We start from the raw sequence: 22,723 nt of genomic DNA, 5'->3' as shown, positions 1-22,723 counted from the left end.
AGCTCCAATTTTTTTCATTTTTGAGCTATTTATGCACAGAGGGAGAAAAAAATACCCTCTATCGTTTGGTCAAAGAACTAGGTAGCTCCAAGAATTACATTCACAGTTATAATGCATTTTGGACCTGCCTCTTTCTGTACATGCTTATTGTTTGGCGGTAAGTTTTTCTTCATTATCTCGAACAGTACTGAATTGGAACTGCTTGGTTTTTCCCAAAAACCCCTCAATTCATTGTAGAGAAATTTTATGAAAATGCTTAGTTCCTGGAAAGATGAACAGCTCCAGGAACAATGGATTGAATGTCGTGACCCAGTGTCTTGGTCACCCAGATCACTCAGTCTCACCCCATTAGAGTTTTATTTATTTTAGTAGGTTATTTTACGATGCTTTATCAACATCTTAGGTTATTTAGCATCTGAATGAGATGAAGGTGATAATGCCGGTGAAATGAGTCCGGGGTCCAGCACCGAAAGTTACCTAGCATTTGCTGATATTGGATTGAAGGAAAACCCCGGAAAAAACCTCAACTAGGTAACTTGCCCCAACCAGGAATCGAACCCGGGCCACCTGGTTTCATGGCCAGACGTTCTGTTACTCCATAGATGTGGAATTAGATTTTTTTTTAATGCAGCACCAGTTAATGATGCAGAGGAGCTATTGTAATGTGTTCAGAATGCATGCCAGTCGTGTGTACTTCGTGCTCAGGCATGTGTAAACATTAGAGGGGGACACATTGAGCACCTTTTGTAGATATTAATGATTTCGATTCCATACATCTTTCAATCAGAATTTTGTGTTAATTATTTTTATTTCATCCAGAAACACGCTTATCAAGTTTTCAAAGATGTACTTGTGACATAATCAAAACAAAAAGAACAAACATACTCTGTTCAGACTTATGAAATAAAGTCAGTACTTAAGACTATTTTATTAATTTTTTCAGAAATTAAGCATTTTCCGTAAAATTTTCCTTTAAGGAATTGTTCTTCTGTTTTATCCAAGAACGTCCCCATGCATTTCCCAAACATACTTATAACTCACCCTGTATGTGTAGTGCAGTGTGCATTTATATCTGACACTGCATAACTTTCTTGGTAATGATTCTAATTTTGTGGGCACTGTCTGTCTACAGGTCTTGATGACAAGGTGGTCTGAATTTTAGAGCCTTTTGTTACTTGTCCTCTAGACTCAGTGCATCTAGATGATATTTTATTAGTTACTGTCAGTTGTTATCCAGATGCTTTACCCTTGGTTGATATTTTAAAACTTCATTAATTCATTTCTAATTATTCGGATCCCAAATGTTATGAAAGAGTTCTACAGATCTTTGATCATATGGTGAAGTTTCTTAAGGAAACAAAACTTCCTGCTACAAATCCTGTAACAATGTTAAGCAAGTAGTAGAGAGTCCTTTTGCAAAGTGTAAACTCTGTTTTTGTAAGATAATTGCTGATGAGTGTCAGCGTTTTTGCAGTGTTTCTAAACAACTAAACCAGTGGTCAGCAAAGATTACTTCATATCAAATGCAGCCCGCAATACACGGCAAAAGGGAAGGCAGGAGAGGAAAGACACCCACACTTCTTAACATTGGATGAACAAGTGATGGCTAAGGGGAAGGAGATCATGTCTTAACCCTCCCCCCTGCTTGTGTACTAAGGGCTTGACTCACAAGTCAATAAATGCTGACCACTGATCTGTAGAGAAACTGCTCAAAGATCTCATAACTCATTGGGTAAAACCTGAGTTTTTTTAAGTGTTCAGGACCAAATTTATTGATGTAAAAACAATCAGAAAACTTGATTCTAATTAAAAAGTAGACATAGAATTTGGAGCAAAGTGTTTGCTTGGTCAAATAAGAAACATCGTAAATGAGCGACAAAAAGCAGAGTTGTAATGAGTGCCACTGTGTGTTAACTGGTATGGTTAAAAAACTCAGAGAAAGAAGTCCTTTCAATACAAGCATCCAGCATTCATCTCAACTTGGACGCAAAAGATTTTGTTTCCTTCTAGTGAAACAGATCTTAGTCTTTGGCAGCTTCTTACTCAGAAATGCCAACTTTAGCCGTCTTTGGGTAGTAATAAAAATTTCCCTTTTACTGCTTCATAGTAGTGCAACTGTTAGAAGGCAGTTTTTCAGTCAACAAATCATTAATTTAAAACGTGCATGAAAAAAACAGTAATTGCGCAGTGGCAAATCCATGACGAAATTCAAGAGTTAGGTGGAATAGAAAAGATAGACATTAACAAGATCTTGGATTATGTGAGAGGTGCACGAAAGCATTATGAAGACATGGTGCAGATATAGTCGTCGCATATGTAATATTATTTCCTCCAATAATTGAGGTAATTCTCTCTCAAAAATTGCAAGCATCTTTGTCCCAAATTCGATCCTCGAAAATGTATGGACCAATTAAATCATTGTTCAACAAACCACACCACATATTGCAACTGAAGCGGTGCTGGAAATTACATACCACAATCTATGGAGATTTTCCTTTGACCAGACATGTGATTTATTCTTATTGAAAACTCCATCACATGTAAATTGTGCTTTGTCACAAAACAGAATGAACCAGTGCAACTGAAAATCACTATTTATTCACGTACAAAACTGTATTCATCTAGAATAATCCTCTGACTGATGATGTAAATGTTAGGGTACATTCCCTCATTATTTAATGTTCTCCACATCCCACTTTGAGGAACACCCAGTTATCTGGATATGCTCCTGGTACTCATGCTTGGGTTTTGTTGTAGCATACAAAGAATATTGTTGCGTTCTTCTTCATACTCAGTGACTGAAACGTGCAAACTAAAAACATGGTGACGTCATTCAGTGATCTGAAAATCGTCTTCGACATTCGCCTACAGTATTTGTTAGCATTCCTGTCACGAAAACCAAACACAATTCATATCTGCATACTCTGTATTGAAAAATGGATCTTGAAAATATCTGCTCTGCTCCCAAGTGAAATTCACAAGAATCTATGTTACAGAAGCAAGAATCTTGATTTTATCCAAAACTGTCCAAAATCAGACATATGTATATGCGTGTGTGAATAATTTCTTCATGATGATGTCAGGAATCAGATCCTAGAGAATTGCACGATCTCCGTGAATCACCCTGTATATTCATGTAAGTGGTCCAAAGATGATGCTAATGCCAACAACAACATGTGAGCGACAGATTGCTACTCTCAAATTGTAGAAAGGGTCTTTTTAGATTTCATGTGCGTCATTCTCATGTGAATATGAACAGAATCCTTCCAATTGTAGAGGAATCTGAAATCTCTGTAAATAGCGTTCCATAATAGTGTTGGCAAATGAGTGAATGCTTCGAAACAGTGTGTCGACATACTGAGATGTTCTTCAATTCGAAGTGCTTGGATTTGAATGTTTCGATATAGTAACTATTCACTTTAACACTGAGTACATATTACTATGCTTTGCTGTATCGAACCTATTAAGAGAACCGGTGAAACCATGAATGTTCCGAGACACTGGTTGTTGCGAGCTGGCGTTTGCCGACATACTTTCAAATCAAGCCAAGTATATCTGAAGACATAGTACTGATGATAATAATAATTATAATGATAGTAATAATACATCCACTTGAATACGTTTGAAAATCATTGAGATACTGGTTTACCTTGTAAACTGCAACTTTTCCCCGCATACTATGTCTGCAGCTCGGACCTCATTAATAAATTGTTTGTTTCCAATAATTAACTAAACTCTTTCACATTACACTAAACACACACACTGTTACTTCATAACTGTTTATAATAATGTTAAATGTTGGATCTCTATGAATTGTTGCTGTTTTTTATGTTGAATATAACAGAAATAAACAACAATTGAGTGTAGAAGATTCTATTTTAATATTATACATGCATATTTGATAATATTTACTTTTACTTTTTATTAATAATTTAACGTCCATTTGTCCAATGTTAATGTAGCCTGTGTCTTTCTTCTAATTCTGAAGACTTAATGTGCAGACTTTGGTAAATATGGGTCAAAGCCTGTGGATTTGTATAGAGAACATACATACATACGTATATTTTTATATATTAGATTATATAAACTTATTAAGCGTTTATTCTATACTAATAGGTTAAACTCATGACTACGTTTGAAATCTGGTATTTCAAAATGACGTGACAGTGGCATATTTTTAAAGTATATGTAATAACTAATAAATGTTCCTACTTAAACTCGAAACATCAAGAGACTCATGTCTCAACCCAGTACCACGAGGTTGTCATATGTTGTATTGTATCTTATCTATAATTTCGAATCAGCATAGCTGATAGCCAACGAAGATGCAATAGAGTGCCAGCAGTTTGCCTCCCAATAAATGTGTCGTGATTCGACACAGTGTTTCGATACATTTCACCGAGTCATTTCAAATGTTTCGATACATCTGAATGTGTCACTTTTCCCAAGTCTAAATCCATAAACCATCTTCTTGGTGGTATGATAGATGAAAACAAACCTGCATTCCAGGAAAATCTCGAATCTATACTTTTACATTACATTTAATATAATTAGAAAACAAAACTACAAAAGTGCTGGACTAATTATGAAATTATGACAGCAGATTTACTGTCTGGAAGACAAAACACTTCGATTTTCAGTCCAGGTTGTGACATGTTCGTCCATGTCTCTCACACAACACATCATAGCATTGATAATGAGAATTAACAGGAAGGAAAACTCTATGAAGAAGTAATCTTTATGGCTTTTTTTTCTTTCCCATTTATAGAAGTTATGCGATAATAGTGAACATATTTTTAATTTGCAAACAAAGATTCTGAAAAGAAATGACATAGAGAATTAATTTGAAACAAGGTTCCATTAGTAATGAAATAAAATACAGGCAAGTTCGTGTCATTTGCATACTACTAAAAGCAAATTTTTATGTCTTGTAAAAGTATTAAGTATAAATTGATGTACTTGTAATTTAGTTTCATATTGCATTGTATTTGAAATATATCTAATGTTTTTACAGGTATTTTTCTCCTCTGCAAAAGGCGGTTCGTCATGTCAAATTTATTTCATGACACTCAATAAACCAGGAATGGCCAACTGGTGATAGCCGCAACATCACTGCATGGCAATAGGAGTATTAGGACCAGAAATGGGCCAACAAATACTCAAAAATTGGCTGGCCAAACTAGTTGCAGCAAGAACTGTGCTGTTGGTGCCATCAAATACGAAACACTGTTACAAATTGGAAGCTAGAAGTATGATTAATATTTCTTCATTTCTAAGTCAGCTGTATTCTGAACTCTTAACTCTTCAACGAAGTTAATTCGTGTTTCTGTTTCTTTGTTTGTTCTTTTTTTTCTCTCTGTCTTTTTTATTTGAATACTTAGGTGCAATTAAAAGCTCGTTACTTGCACTTCATTCATTTTTAAAACACATTTTAATAGTATTACAGAATAGTGGATTAAATATCCTGTCGTTTTAAAATTAACGTTATTCTCATTGAATATTTATAGTTTTATATAAATGACATTGTACTTTTATATGAGGAATTCTATTCTGATTTCTACTTTTAAAATATTTATATGTTGTAGAATGCCAAATTTCATGGTTGTATTTTTTATGGCTGGAGAAGATATGAAAGTAACCATACCTTATGCTTCCTGGGGCTATGATACAGTGGAATTTCATAATAACTGGTGATTACACATTATGAACTTCATTATATCAAAGCTTTAGTAAATGTATTGATATATTATTTATGATAAAAAAGAAGTGATAGAATTTCATACTGGCATTAATGTGTTAGAGACTTCTTCCTGATCCAACAGGTTCATCAGGAATAAAAGCAGTGATTGATGAACTTTTAGAGACTTCTTAAGTAGGCCTTTGCCTGATTATTACAACAAAATAAACAGTTCTGCATGTGCAGAGGGACTGGTGAAGGAGGTGTTTTTCTACATCCCATATTGTTTACCTCTAACACTGGTAATAAGCTGAGGTCTCTGTCATAACCCCCACCCTCTAAATCTTCGATGACTGAGAAATGCAAATATGGTGTCTTAAATACTTGAATTTGTATTTTATAATAAGTGATTGGCATAGGGCAGTTAGTATGGTAAAAAGAAAAAAATATATATATATATGTATAAAACTGAAATAAGATTGTAAAAGAAAATTCATCATGCTTCCTTACGTATAATGAAACTTTTCTTCAATTTATTTTTAAAATGACATATTCTGTTGATAAAACCACTGCATTTTCTAACTTGTTTCTGGCCCTATTGTAATCTCTTATGAAACTGATAGACGATAAATGCAATAAAAATCTCTAGATCTTTCAGTAAAAATGTAAGTTTGGTCATTTCTGTCTTTCAGTTTCATATGTTAACATGTTAATGCAATTTACATCTGTGATTCTGTTTTTTTACGTCAACCCTTGGGTTGCCAACTCTACCAAATATAGCTGTGTACATATACATTTATATATAAATATATTTATATATTAGATAGAAGAGCTAGAGAGGAACATGGGAAAAGGCAAAGTGCACACAGAGACTGCCGAAAGGAAAACACCAGATATTTCCTCTACACTTGCTTGCGTACTTTATCGGTCAGTATATACTTTTGGAAGATTTTGTTACATATTATAGGAGTTTCGTTATGTATATTAGAGATAAGTACTGTTGCAACTGTCTGAGAGTGTAATGCACACATTTGCCATATATTTGTTTGTGTTTCGAATATTTTAGTTACAAAAAATTAATCTTATTCATAAAGTTTCGTGATATATTTTCTGGTTTTTAAATATATATTTATGTTATACTGAAGACTTGTGTAAATTATTTTTACTTAGAAATGGATCTCGAATAAAATTTGGGAGAGTTGGCAGCTGTGGTCGCTTCCAGTGTGGAATTCACAACTGTAATAATTCAGCTCAAAAGTGCAGTAACTTCTGTATATCCTTTTAATTGTAACTTGCATTATAAGAATTATACTGTTAACATAATCAATAATTAACCACATAACATAACCATGAGCATTACCTTCTCAATAATTGAAGAGATACACAGCCATGTTCAAAGCTGCACAAAATGTAACTGATGAACCAACTTGAATATTAATTGTGTCCGAGCTGAGAATCCAACTTGACCCAGTTGGTTGCGTATTACTGTTGCTGAATGTTAGGTGTGGGGAGACACCACATCACATTTTGATTCCTTGGCCGTCAAGGCTCATAATATAATTTTTAAGAAACATTAAGAAATCATAAAACTTAAAACACAAAAAGTGTGGGAGAATATCTTGTGTATTGTATAGCTTTGGTTATGACCAGTGTTATTTGTATGGTTAATGAAAGTGGTTCCTGCCTGAAGTCTGGTGTGTTGATTGTTTTAAAATGTGGGATATTGTCAGTTCTTGAAATCACAGGCAGACAATTCATCTCATTAAAGAGGGTGCAATACGAGAATTGAAACTAGAGTATTTAAAATAATCACAAACTAAACTGGAGGTGGGATCACATGGATGAGGAATGAAACAAAAGAGGGAATAAAGTAAGACAGTTGAAATCAGAAATGAACCAAAGTAGGAGTTTGTGTAAATGTGTGCATGTGTGATTGTATATATATTTTTTTTTAATATTGGTACAATTCTGAAAGACTGTATACAAGCTTGTGAAAAATTAATTCTGGTAACAAAGAACAATCACATACTTGGCATTATTATTGTATTTTATATATTCGGTATATTGTTGGATTTCAAAGTAAATTGTGCTAACAGTACTGTGTACAGATGTAATAGAATAAAATTTGAAATCCCACAATATTTATTTCTTGCAATGAAATTTTGTTAGCAATTTCATTTCATTTCATTATAGTGACCATATAGAATAATACAATATTCGTAAAATATGTGGGAAGACATTGTTAATCTGACATTTTAGACATTTTTAGTACAGTACTCACGCACACACGTGAAATTGAAACATGTACGTAATTTTTTTACGTAGATAAATTTTAATTGAAAATGTGTTGATAGTGGTAATTATGTAAAAAAATTATTCATATAAAACTAATAAACATCATAATTGCTATACTATGTTTTGTAGGATTTCCTGCTGAAGTCGTGCATTGAAATTCTTGTTCGTGCTATGATTTCTACTCAATTTTTAATCTTAGTTCAGGACCATAAGTGCTTTAATGTGCATTTAAGAGACCAGGTATTTCATAATTTCAGAACATAAAGTGCATAATGGTATATAAAGGTGCAATTAAATTTAATTTTCTAATTAATAGCTTCTCACAAATAGAGAAATTCATATTCATCAGTGATAAAATGCAGATTATTGATGTTTTCATTTCAATGGGATGGAAGATTTTGGAACTTTTTTTTTTCGTTTTGCATAGAAGAAATCCAACTAAATGTATGTTTTTATTAGATAGCTCATTCATTCGTCATAGAAGAGGAAACGGAATTATTGTTTATATATAGAAGTTCCAGTTTTCTAATTTAAAAACTAATTTTTAAAAATGTTGATTCATTGTTTCTAGTCTTATATTTTAATTGTCTCTTTATTCCTGCATACTGTACATTAATTTGTAAATGTATGAATTATTTCGTAGGCTTGTAAATTTTGGCTATTAATATCTCCGTTTCTATGTTATTTCAACATAAAATTTCTTGCTAGAATCAGCTGTGTGTTAGGTGATCATCTGATGACTTTTGATTGAAGAATATGAAATCACTTTCTATGATATAAGGTGATATTTGTTAGCAAAAGTGGTTATAGGGCAATTTTTTTCTTCTTCAGAATCCTTTGCTTTATTTGGTTCAAAGGTGTTGTTTTTAATGGTTATTTAGCAACGTCTATCAATTTTTATGAGGTTATCTAGCAAAGTGATAGCAAAGTGAGTTTGAGAATTTGCCTTACAGCTGGGAAAACCTGAGGTTACGAGTCAAGCTCCAGTACTTCTGAGCAATACTGGTGTCAGAGGCATTAAGTGAAGCAAAACTTGATTTCTTTTTACCCACTTCACATAAGAATCATGTTACTTTATAGAAACCTGTTAGAAGTTAATTTAGATAATTACTCTGAATGTTTTACTTTCATTTTACATTAATTGTATACTTAATTCTGTCATTCCATAGAAACCTTTTTAAAGAAATATTACTTGTGTGTGGCAACAAATTTTCTTATTTTTTCGATCTCTTTACTATTTTACCTTCTCTCCACCCATTATTCACAATGTGTAGTTCAAGTCAGCATCATTTATTACAAATTAGACAGGAATAACTTTAAAACATTCTTTTACAAATCAAGTTGGTTCAGATGGTACATAATCCATTGCTTACATATTATACAAGCTGGTGCACAGACAGAACGAAACTGGGACTCGGAGCTCATTACAATTTCTGCCACTAGGTTCGCCTCGCAGTTCTATTAAATGATAAATAGTTCCATTACTAAGCATTGTGTATCGTGAAAATTGTTTGTTTAATTTTGCATTACTGATAGAGTACGAAGATTATAAACATGCCAAGCATATTACAATCTTATTTGAGATTTACTGATGACATGTTAAATAACGGTATTAAGATTTTCAGAGTGATTTACTGGAATTTACAATTTTGTTTCTGAAAGCCTAGATTTGTTCAATTAAAAAGTTTGCTTTTAAACTAGATTCTTCAGTTGGTTCATTTGGTAAGGTGATTGTTTTTCAGTTCCGTGTTTTTCCTTCAGATTTTGTTCCCTCTAATTCGTTTTAATTTCTGAAAGTGAACTACCAGTGTCTTCTACTTTCAGACATTATTATTATTATTATTATTATTATTATTATTATTATTATTATTATTATTATTATTATTATTATTATTATTATTATTATTAAACTAGTGTAGTTCTAGTTTGTATTGTCTTAAAACAATCAGTAGCATTATTCAATACTTTAGAGAAAAAGAGTATGAATAAAAATCGTCTGTAATGGCAAAATATTCTACGACAGTGGTTAATTATTACTGCTGAATATTGACACATATACGATTTGCATTATTTAGGACACAAAATATGCAGCAAAGCAGTTTTAGTATTGCATGTGCTGAGTTTAGTGAAACATGCTCCCCTCATTCTCCAAGCCAAATCAAGCATTATTACGACATTACGGTAATAAATAAATAATAATTACTGCAATTTGTTGCGATAAAATACAACTATCACCATATGATGTACCAAAGATTTTTCTTTGTACTTTCATTAAATTTCCAAGTCATTAGTGATGACAGAAAACATCTCAGGGGAGTGAGATACAGACATTATCAACAGAGAAATGGGGATCGGGGAAAGCAGATGCACATGTGCCTATGGGCGGCAAAATTCTAAAAAAGATGTCCCTGATGTATTTGTTTATGTTTTGGGATGATACCACATTAGGAAGAAAACATTGTCTGGTTGTTCTAATGCTAAAATCGGCTTCTTTGAATTGTATGCTGCAGACATAAGATGCTTTGGCAACAAATGGTTAAACACCACTTCTTCCTTAGTCCACCATCGTGTGGAAAATAATGAAACAACAAATCACAGTCTTTACTGTGGTTCGATTTGCAGAATGGGACACAACAATAAAGATATATTGCAAACTAACTTCCTAATTTAATTTAATTCTAACTTCTAATTTAGAAAATGTTTACACACTAAAATATAACAGCATTTGTTATTCTTATTACTGTACACTACAGAGTAATCAGCAGGACTATTAGATATTTCTTTCACCATTACAAGGTCTGCAAGAAAAAATCGCACAATTGTACTTCTCATGCATTGTGACTGCAGTTTCCTATCAGTTTGTAAAAATCATAACACTTTAACGTCATTGTCTTTTTTTTTTAAAAAAGGAAAGGGAAAATTTTAGTCTACTTACAAATGCTTGAATTATGAATTCTGGGAAATGGAAGATAATACAGTGCCATACACTGGAACATCTTATAATAATAATAATAATATAATAAATAAGTGATAAAGGTAGGCTACATTGATCATGTAAAATGTATTAAGCTTCTTTCATTATTTCTGAAAATGTATTGTGTATGAATTGAATGACAGGAAGGCAGTGCCTTGGTTTATAATATGCAATATCTTTTAATATCAAGAATGACAGCCATTTATTTTAATATAATTGTGACACAGAAGTTGGGAAATAGCATCCATTATCCATAAAATACTGTACATTTAATAGGCAACGGTGAGTCCCTTAAATGTCCCAAATGTCAATGTAATTTAAGTGTTCTGCTACGAATTTCTAGAATCGAACAGCGCTCCTAGCGGCAGAATTGGTGTTACGCAGGAACAACTTGAGAGCTGTGTTTCAAGCGCTATGCGCCAGCTTGTATATATTACGTAAGCAACAACTTAATCTTACCATGTATGACATTCGGTTCCAAAGTTAATGAAATATGATTTGTTTTATTAGTTAATGCTCAGTTCCAATGTCTTCCATTCCTTATGTATACAAAGTAGATCCCTAAATTTAAACAAGGAGGGGCATTTCTTGAGCTTTAAGCTGGCACTACATATTTACAAGGGAAGAAAAGCCTGTGTCTTGTGAGATGAAACACATGTAATTACAGATCTGATATATTTTTATTATTCATTTTATACACTGTAGTACTTAAATTTCATGTGAAAATATTACATCTCAGGTACCAATCAAAAGTTTTCATATTATTACATTTTGTGTCTTTGTAATTCCTCTATAATGTGAGAATTATAAATAATAGTTACTATGCATTGTAAAATAGGATAGTATTTTTTTTTTAATTGTTTCAAGTTAGCTACAAAAATAGATTTTTGGCCATGGATATGACAACTACATAACCTTTAATTTTGTAGAGAGAAAAAGCAATACCGGTACATGTTTGTAATATAAAATGTTGTACACTTCATTATTAAAAGCAATTACAGAGCAATTCGAATAACATGTGACAATTTATCTCAAATTAATGCCGTCACTCAAGTCATAATGCTGACAGGAGAGATTATAATGTCGTGGAAGATATATCTTTTCAAAACTATATGAAAACAATAGCGAAATGGAGACATGAATAAATTGTTATTCATACAGTCAACTTTTAGATGAGTCAAAAACTATTTATGTGTATGTGAGTATGCGTGCTTGCAAGTATACACATATGCGTAAATAATGGTTGTAATGTAAAGAGTATACGTATGTTTGATTTATTTTTGTTCTTGAAATTAAATTTGAATTTCCGTCACTATAATTAGTATCAGTTTCCTTTTATGTGGTGAATCACATAGAAAATTATGTAGAACTTGTAATTTTTATTAATAAGTGTGTCTCATTTATAATTTTCTTTCCTGATTTATAATACCTGAATATATCTTATAGTGTAGAAAATATAATATTGTGACTGTTTGTTTGAAAAGCAACAGATCTAAAAATTATATTTTTTTCTTCATGGTTTCTTGCTATTTTGTTTTCCTCACTGGAAGATAAATTACGTAACTACGCAGTTGACCAGGAATGCTCAGGATATGCTCCTATCTGATGAATATGCCAACTTAATTTCATTGTTTAACATGCAGTTTTCCAGCCTCTTCCCCTTTTCTAGTTATTCTTTCTAACTTATCTGAAAGGAAAAAAAACAAAGGTAGGATAATACTGTTGAACTCAATACGTGGGTAGAAGTTACTTATCAAAACATATGACTCACTGAAATGCATATATACATTGAAAAATTCTTATTCTTTTCTACCCCGTCTGTATTTTCAGTCTGAAAGTCCATTTTCTAAAGAAAGACATTAGACTTACCTTGGTTTTTCTTCATTTCAACTACTCTCAAACGAGAGTAGAGATTTTTTAATGTAATTATAACACATATTATTGAGATTCCATTTATATCATATCTTGTAGGGCCACAATATAGATGGAGTTTAGAATAAAAAGATTGTGCTAGATTTTTTTATAATATACAAACTCTTGTAATATGTATGTGTGCATGTGTGAGAAAATGAAAACGAGAATATATGTGTGTGTGTGCTCAGTAAAGCAAGACACTGTTTTACACGTGGGATCATCATACTTGCGATGTAATATATTGAGTGCCTCGGAACGGGAAGTTAGCATACAGTCGATGGATATGCCAGAGTTCTTGGGATGAGGCTCTCAATATTGGACACTTTCACAGTAATTGTTATCTAGTGCATGTAAGCAATGATTACTCTCATCCAAGTACCATCAAACAATAATTGTGGCATTGAGAATGAACAAAGATTGAATTGTTTAGTATTACTCACAGTGCATGGTCAAAATTTTCAAAGTGACATTTGTGATCATAAAGTAAACTTTTTTAATGGATATTTACTGATAGTGACTTTCAGTATGAAGTAAAATTTATATGCTCTTTGAAGTTGGTGAAGAATTTGAATGAAAGGACAATTGACATTTTAGTGTGTGCCCTGTATAGTTACTTTGGTTACTGTTTATATTGCAACTTGAAAGAATAATAATAAAAAGAATTGTAAGGAAAAATGGAAGACTTGGCTCCTTTGGAGCTGTAATCTCGAATTTGAGTTTTAATTTTTTTGGTGCTTTGTACGAGAGAATGACACCTAGAATGAGGATCGGGAGAAAGAAAATCGAATCCATCTCACTGTAATGGAACTCCAGTTAGATATAATAAAGAAGTGACGTGTAAATTTAAAGAAATGTGGAATTGGTACATCATGCAATCAAAATTAGTATGATGAAAGTTTCATTCATTATTTTATAACTGTGTCTTTTCGAGAGATTGACAGTTATACAGAAAGTGTGTTGTTTTTTTCTTCCATAATTTGAAAAAAATAATCAGAAAAGACACATTATAAATGGTTGCTTTTTTACATATGTGCTACAACAGTCAAATTTGGGATGGTTTAGGTACTGTATTCTGTTACTTTACTGTGCTGTTTTATGACCAAACTCATATTTTGTTTTGTCATAAAAATATTTGAACAAATATTAAGAAAACAAGCATATAATATTTGAGTGATATATGTAGTCATCATGTTGCTTTTTATACCTCTGAGGATAAAAAATAAAGAATTTTTGCCTGTTACTCACTTTTTATGTCATATGAATAGTTTATTAATGCAAGATTTTTTTATTTAAAATTTCTCGTTTGCTTCCATTTCATGAGTGTAATGAATATAATTTCATTACTTTTGTATAATATTTAATAGATTGGCGAAGAGTTACTTTTAACATAGTTACAAATGAAGTTTCTGCTAACTCATAAAATACTTGCAGAATGGTAGAATGAAATATAAAAGTATAATTTTTCAGGAACAATATATCAATTATTAGAAATTATTTTTAATTTAATTTCTTATAAATGCATCTGGAATTTAACACAAGAGCTCGGATTTTTTGTAGTATTGTCAAATATGGAACAAAATACTTAACACTTTAAATCCTGTGGAAGTACTAGTACACCCGCATTTAAATTGCCAAGAACCTGGTGGTAGTACTAATGTGCCCATGTCCGATATGCATGTTCAAATTTGCGATTTTTTATCAAGAAAATTAACTAACATTGATGTGAATTCTTAACCATTTCATCTAATACTTATGGTAAAAAATGGATATCCCTGTGTCAAAAGCATCACCTTATGCTGCCACCTCACGAAAATTTTTCGTAGAGGGGGCATTTAGAAGTGCTGCACAGAGGTATGCTGGATAGTTAAAACCTCTAAACTTAAAGTATTAATACCAGTATATACAGTATAACCAAATATTCAACATTGCAAATAAAAGGTAAAGTTATGATTCTGCATTACTAATGAGTACTAATTTTTTTTATTTTTATGGCACTTACTCTAACCTAACAAATAAAAAACAAACTAGAAGCTTTTTTTGTAATTCGGTAATAGACTTCATCTTGAAATTTGCAAGATTATGAGAAATCGCATCGCAATATTTAATCATTAATCACTACTTAAATGGCAAAATTTGTATTTCTGACTGTAATTGTTAAACCAATTTCCACTTTTTATTTCAATTCTAGAGCTGCGTCCTTCATTGTAGGTGCTCCAGATATATTGAATACCATATACATGCGTCACTTAAAAGAAATTTCCCCATAAAACATCATAGCGAGGGAGATGAAAAAGGAAGACATGCTGCAGCAATTTACCTTAAGGGTGGAAACTGCATTCACGGTCAAGATTGGCATTATATAACATCCAAATAAACTCTTAGTCCTGTTTGTCCTACAGCTTTTGATATAAAGATGTTTTGAAATGAACATTCTGAGAATTAAAGTAAAACCTTGGTGAAAAGCAGTGACATTCCCAGGGTAATAGAACAATAATGTTTGCACTTTCAGAAAGAATTGCATAAGAATTATTTTATGACTATCCTCAGTCTGAACTTGTACTTAGGTTATAACTGGAACTTGGAAAATTCAGTAATCCAAATTTTGTTTCTGGCTCTTTACATTATATTACTTGCTTTTAATTCTATATCCTGTGTCCTTCTCGACACACCACACATACTACTCACTCCACCTCCTACCAGGGGCGTATTTTGCGGGGTACCGGCAGTAGCCCAAGGAAATTACAAAAGAAAAAGTTTATAATATAACATAATGTAATAATTTTGTATTATTAGTTTTACCATAGTAATTAAAATTAAAGTAATTGTTAGATATATTTTGTGTAATAATAGGGTCAGCGGTAGCCCAAACCCTTTAACCAGTATACGCCACTGCCTGCTACACAGATATTTTTAAATAAACTCAGGAATCACTGCCAAGTTTTCTACTTCAATGAACGTGTATTTGACATGATTCCATTATAAGAGTGTATTGTAATTTTGTGTATTTGTAGTGGAGTGTTTCGAAAAGAGCTTTTCTTTCCAGAATTCACTGTCTCAAAAGCTGCATAGTGGAATTTGAAAAACAAACACCATCATCATCATCATCATCATCATCATCATCATCATCATCATCATCATCAGGAATCCAATTATTGGTACTTGTTATAGACAATTTTCTCCATTCATTATTCAGGAATTGTATTTCTTTAACTTCTTGAGGTGCGATTCTCTTACAGTAGACAGATACAGTGATAAGGATGATGTGGCCTCTTATTTCTTCTCTGACAATGCTTGCTTAATACTCAAAAAGGCACAAAACCTGAGAAAAGCTGATAGTTAAAATTACACTACCTGATCAAAAGTATTGGGATACTCCTGAGTAGTGTTAACTTCAAAGCTACAGCCATGTGACGTGCTACGAATCGGTTTTAGTGAAGGCAGCATGGTTTGGTCTGCAGAGCTCAGTGAGTTTCAACATAGTATGATCATAGAATGCCACTTAAGTATTAAGTCTATCAGATTTCAGCTCTTCTGAATCTGCCAAAATTGATAGTGTCGAATGTTATAAAGTGGAAATGTTATATACTATCACAAGTAACCCACGACCAGATAGGCCACATATTATGTCAGAAAGGGATTGTCGATCTTTGAAGAGGGTGATGTGTAAAAGTCATTGGTTTTTGCCTAAAAATTCAACCACTTCACTACCATGACTATTCGTCGTAAGTTGAAAATGGGCTATCATGGCCCTACCCATTTCTCCTATGAATGCTAAACATCACCTGAAATGGTGTAAAGAGCACCGCCACTGGACAGTAGAGCATTGGAAATCTGTGATTTTTAGCTACAAGTCATGCTATATGTTGTGGCAGCCTGATAGAAGAACACTTTTCCCATCTGCAACAAAGTCTATGATATTGTTAGATTGAATCTCATATTTAGAAAAATTATCCATCCATTACAGCCTTGAAGATTTATTCAGTAATAGTACTAGGAGAAAAGTTTTCCAGGCTACCAGGCCCTATTAACCTTGAGGCCTTCCTCTTTGCGATTGAAATTGTTCCTGTGTTTATATATTTCAATCGCCTCTCAGTGTAATCCCGCTTAGAGATCTGGAGTGTTGCTAAGGGTATCGGTATCCTCAAACCTTATTTTGTGTTCACCTTCCAGATAAGCATGTTCAGCTACGGCCGACTTATCTACGTGGCCAAGGCGGCAGTTCTTTCTGTGTTCGGAGATCCTAGTCTTGAAACTCCACTGTGTCGTCCCTATATAGACTGCCCCACATGAACATGGGATCCTGTAAAACCCAGTAGATGACAATCTGTCGCGTTTGTCCTTGGCTGAGCGTAGGCTGTTACGTAGCTGCTTGGTGGGCAGGAAGATGGTGTCCACCTTATGCCGGTTGAGAATCTTGCTTATCCGTCCGTGACTTGGTTGTAATAGGGCAAGAACACTGTGCCTCTCTTCGTATGATCTTGGCCTGGCTCCAGTGATGTCTTCTTCAGTTTCATGGCTCTTTTTATCTCTGCCACGACATAGCCATTAGCAGTTAGGGCTGATTGTAGGTTGTCGATTTCTTGGTTTATATGCTGGGGGTCAGAAACCCATATGGCTCAGTCGAAGAGTGTTTTAATCATTGCCCTCTTCTGTCAAGGGTGATGAGTGGACTCTTTGTGTAAGTATCTATCTGCCAGCACAGATTGTCATCGGCATGCACAGTACCAGCCGCACCAGTACTCTACACCACTGAAGATGTTCACCGCAGAAGTGAACGAAATGTTTAGTCACACAAACAACAGACCAAGGCCTGATAGCCCGGAAAACTTTTCCTCTATTGACGCTGGCCGTGAAAGCCTACACTCAAGTAATAGCACTGTCTTCTTCATCATGTGGTGCTGTGTAGTATGCCTCCATCCATTATAGCCTTGAAGATTCGTTCAGTAATAGCACTGTCTTCATCACCATGTGGTGCTGTGTAGTTTACCTCTATCCATTATAACCTTGAAGATTCGTTCAGTAATCTTCATCACCATGTGGTCCTGTGTAGTTTGCCTCCAATGGTGCACTGAGGGAAATACCTATGGCAGCAAGAAGAACTACTGTTTTGGTGCATTGCCCATAGATGCAAATGCATGGGTGAATGATGCAAAGCCAAGACCAGTCATTGGATTAAAAAAAAAAAAAAAAGTAAAATGCTCCATCTACAATAACAAAATTCTACTGAACACGCAGTTATGTCTCCTTTTGCACCAACCACATTCTTAATTACCACCTTTGCCTTGCAGATTTTGCTGTTGAGCGGGAGAAGAGGGATAAGTCCATTTTCATCATTTTTCAGCAGTGAGAAAAATGTGTTTAAGCAATTGAAGGGGTGAGAATGATATAGTCTTAAGCCACAAAAACAAAATTTTATACTTACTTACTTACAAATGGCTTTTAAGGAACCCGCCCTCACATAAGCCCGCCATTGGTCCCTATCCTGTGCAAGATCAATCCAGTCTCTATCATCATATCCCACCTCCCTCAAATCCATTTTAATATTATCCTCTCATCTACGTCTCGGCCTTCCCAAAGGTCTTATTCCCTCCGGCCTCCCAACTAACACTCTATATGCATTTCTGGATTCGCCCATACGTGCTACATGCCTTGCCCATTTCAAATGTCTGGATTTAATGTTCCTAATTATGTCAGGTGAAGAATACAATGCGTGCAGTTCTGCGTTGTAACTTTCTCCATTCTCCTGTAACTTCATCCCGCTTAGCCCCAAATATTTTCCTAAGCACCTTATTCTCAAACACCCTTAACCTATGTTCCTCTCTCAGAGTGAGAGTCCAAGTTTCACAACCATACAGAACAACCAGTAATATAACTGTTTTATAAATTCTAACTTTCAGATTTTTTGACAGCAGACTAGATGATAAAAGCTTCTCAACCGATAATAACAGGCATTTCCTATATTTATTCTGCGTTTAATTTCCTTCCGAGTGTCATTTATATTTGTTACTGTTGCTCCAAGATATTTGAATTTTTCCACTCCTTCGAAGGATAAATCTCCAATTTTATTGTTATATTTCCATTTCGTATAATATTCTGGTCACGAGACATAATCATATACTTTGTCTTTTCGGGATTTACTTCCAAACTGATCACTTTACTTGCTTCAAGTAAAATTTCCGTGTTTTCCCTAATCGTTTGTGGATTTTCTCTTAACATATTCACGTCATCCGCATAGACAAGAAGCTGATGTAACCCGTTCAATTCCAAACCCTGCCTGTTATCCTGAACTTTCCTAATGGCATATGCTAAAGTGAAGTTAAAAAGTAAAGGTGATAGTGCATCTCCCTGCTTTAGCCCGCAGTGAATTGGAAAAGCATTAGATAGAAACTGACCTATACGGACTGTGCTGTATGTTTCACTGAGACACATTTTAATTAATCGAACTAGTTTCTTGGGAATACCAAATTCAATAAGAATATCATATAATACTTCCCTCTTAACCGAGTCATATGCCTTTTTGAAATCTATGAATAACTGATGTACTGTACCCTTATACTCCCATTTTTTCTCCATTATCTGTCGAATACAAAAAATCTGATCAATAGTCGATCTATTACGCCTAAAACCGCACTGATGATCCCCAATAATTTCATCTACGTACAGAGCTAATCTTCTCAAAAGAATATTGGACAAAATTTTGTACGATGTCAACAAAAGTGATATTCCTCGAAAGTTACCACAGTTGGTTTTGTCCCCCCTTCTTAAAAATAGGTACAATTATGGACTCCTTCCATTGTTCTGGTACAATTTCCCTTTCCCAAATAGCAAGTACAAGTTTATAAATTTCGCTATATAATGCACTTCCACCCTCTTGTATTAATTCTGCTGGAATTTGATCGATACCTGGAGACTTGTACTTTTTCATATTTTCTATCGCAATTTCGACTTCTGAAAGCGTGGGTTCGGGTATAAATGGCTCAGCAGTTTGTATTTCAATTTCATCCCGATCATTTCTATTTGGCCTATGTACATTTAGTAGTTGCGCCAAATAGTTTTTCCATCTGTTTAGGACTGATGGAGTGTCTGCAAGCAAGTCACCATTCTCATCCTTGATCACGTTTACCCTTGGCTGATATCCGTTCTTAAATTCCTTTATACCCTTATATAAATCTCTAATGTTTTTATTTTTACTATTTGTTTCTACCTCATTCAATTTTTAAACAAAATTTTATAGGAGAGCATATTGAAAGTTTAGAGTCCAATGCTGTTGTTAGGTGCGGTATCATAATTTCTTCAATGTGTATTTATGTTATTTGTTGAGTATGTTTTATATTTTACTACTAGCTTCGCCATATGTGTAAGAAATGAATTCGTACAAAAAACCGTTCTTGGTAACTGTAGTTTTGAACTGTCTCATTCTCACCTCTTCAGTTATGTAAGATCACGTGGTTTAGATGAAAACTTTATTTGTTGGTTGGTTGGTAGCCAATGCTCTGGTATCATGGCAATGAAGCCATCAGCAGTCTTGCAGTCCAGTATTTTTCTGTGATGTTGAGATGAACAGACAAAGCTCCGAAATTTTCCAGGTGGTGCTCCATGATTGTGTCTTTTCCACACAGCACAATTGGGTGAGAGGGAGATGCCGATTCTACATAAATGAGCTGCCAGACAATCATGCCCTGTCAGAAGGTGGAAGGCTGTCTCTGCTGAATTTCTTGGTTCTTCAGGGATGTTTACATTTTGAAGAAGGGATTCTCATGATTTATCTTTAGCTGATTTCTTTATTCTGTTCAATTTTTTTTTGTATTGGAATTTTTTATCGAATTTAACAGAAATAGATGATTTTTTAGTAATTTGGCTTTGTATTATGATGCAGTCTTTCTTAGCCAGTTGAGTTGCCAATTAATATATAAATTGTGTATCATTTTCTTTTTCTCATTTTCTTTAGCAGTCCCAGGGTTGCCAACTTTATAGTTACAAAATGAGGAATGCCTTTTATTGGCATCAAATTTGCACATAGACTATTTGTCACTTGGCAATGCCATATTTAGCAATTTTTTGTGTGACAAAATAACTTTGTTAAATTCAGTACAGTTTTCGTCATACTCGTAATTAAAATATATATATATATATATATATATATATATATATATATATATATAAAGTTAATTTTTGATCAATATTTCAGAACTCCTATTCCTTTCATTCCTGCACTTTATACCCATGATTGAAAATATTCTCTCTGTAAATGCATTTGATGGGAACATGCTTAATAAAAACTTTAATTACAACTAAAATGTTTTTTAATTATTGTGCACCAAATAAACCCATCTTTCTCGTACTGTCATACTTGTGATACTTTCATGTAGTCTTTCTGCTACCTCTGCCTTCCCAGAAAACAAATCTCCAATTTCAGGTACTTCTGATTAAATTTCATAAACATTAGTTTTTCCTCTAAGCCAAGAGTTTCTACTAATCTTAAAACTTTGTCAAATGGTATGCATTTTGTAATGTTAGAACATCCATCATTGACTAAAGATTATTACTAGTGAAATCAAACCATTCACATAGGCAATTGACAGAAACTTCATATACATCCTCATATTCATTTATGCGGGCTTCATCTTTTCCAGGCAATAACACTTAACTTATTTTATGCTCGACCATGCCGAAATGTAGTAATTATACACCTGGTAGCAGCCCTTTAATGGACCTCATTAAAGTACACCTATTCATTAAAGTTCGGGTTTTCCACCAATCAGAAAGCAATATGAAAGCACAAGTATCGATTATTCTCGGATATGCAATCGAAAGACAACTAGCGAAACGTCACGGAGGCTGGAAATCCAATACTGTCGCAGAAGGTTATGTTCTGTTACTATAATAATTAGTGTTAATTGTAAATAATATTCAAATAAATTCAACTTATCTCGTTCAATATATATTCAATTTCAAGGTTATATCAAGATTAATGTTTCTTTTACTCTCTAGATTATATCATGGTCGTCGACATCTGTTTCTCGGAAAAAATCAATACTTTCGCGTCTGTCCACATCTCACAATTTACGTGGTAGGCTATTTCACAAGGTCAGTTCCGCTCCTCACTTAGATAATAATATGAATACTTATGAATAATTTCAAGTTAAATATGGTCGAGCATAAAAAGTCTTATGAAACTTGCCTATAATGGTACTTAAGACGCTCGTATGAAAATTATGAAACTCGCTTGCGCTCGTTTAATAAACATACTCGCGTCTTAATTTCTATCATTATAGGCTCGTTGCGTAATGTACTATAATGTTTGTGTCACTTTATAATAAAAAAACTTTGTCCTTCACCCTTTTTTCTAGTTAAACTTCAACACTTTGCATTACATTGTACACTTCACAAACAGTAAACTGATTTTTTTTTTTTTTTTTCTAGATTTAGAATTGATCAGGGACGGCTGGTGACAAAAATATCGAGTGTGCTACAGCTTGATCTTACACATACATAAAATGTAACATGCAACTAATCTAATATCAAAAATGAAGTTCATACTATGCTCCTTCCTACTGCAGAATTTATATATTATTCTGATGAATCCTTCTATGCCAGACACAGTTTTCTTCTCATTAGATAGCATAGCAAGTGCAGTGATGCGTTCCTGGGACATGGTGTTCCTTAAGAAGGTTTGGTATCGTCTTTACCACATATCCAATTGTTGTCATATTCTATCCTATAAAATTTTATGTTGTACGCAGAGGGGAATAGAGGGTTGTCCTTTACACTAAAGATAGAGTTCGAGGAACTCTATTCAACGCACCCCTCGGCTTTGTTGTAACTACACGTACTGCAGAGTTATGGGAGCGAAAATGTCGGCA

The 22,723-nt window shown here is 33.6% G+C and overlaps 1 protein-coding gene across 8 annotated transcripts in view; it reads left to right on the top strand.

Moving 5' to 3' along the window:
* Positions 1 to 14,100, top strand: part of msn (serine/threonine-protein kinase msn) — a 288,177-nt gene extending 274,077 nt beyond the window's left edge. For all 8 annotated transcript variants that reach the window (XM_069833247.1, XM_069833249.1, XM_069833248.1 and 5 more), the window contains one exon: positions 5,015 to 14,100. In XM_069833247.1, coding sequence (XP_069689348.1) covers positions 5,015 to 5,098 — 84 coding nt within the window. In that variant the 3' untranslated portion in view covers positions 5,099 to 14,100. The remainder of the gene's footprint in view (positions 1 to 5,014) is intronic.
* Positions 14,101 to 22,723: the final 8,623 nt, after the last annotated feature.

This window comes from Periplaneta americana, chromosome 8 (assembly GCF_040183065.1).
Source record: "Periplaneta americana isolate PAMFEO1 chromosome 8, P.americana_PAMFEO1_priV1, whole genome shotgun sequence".
NCBI classification, from domain to species: Eukaryota; Metazoa; Arthropoda; class Insecta; order Blattodea; family Blattidae; genus Periplaneta; species Periplaneta americana.
Note: the sequence above shows the minus strand (reverse complement) of the source record. Positions and strands in the feature narration are given on the sequence as shown.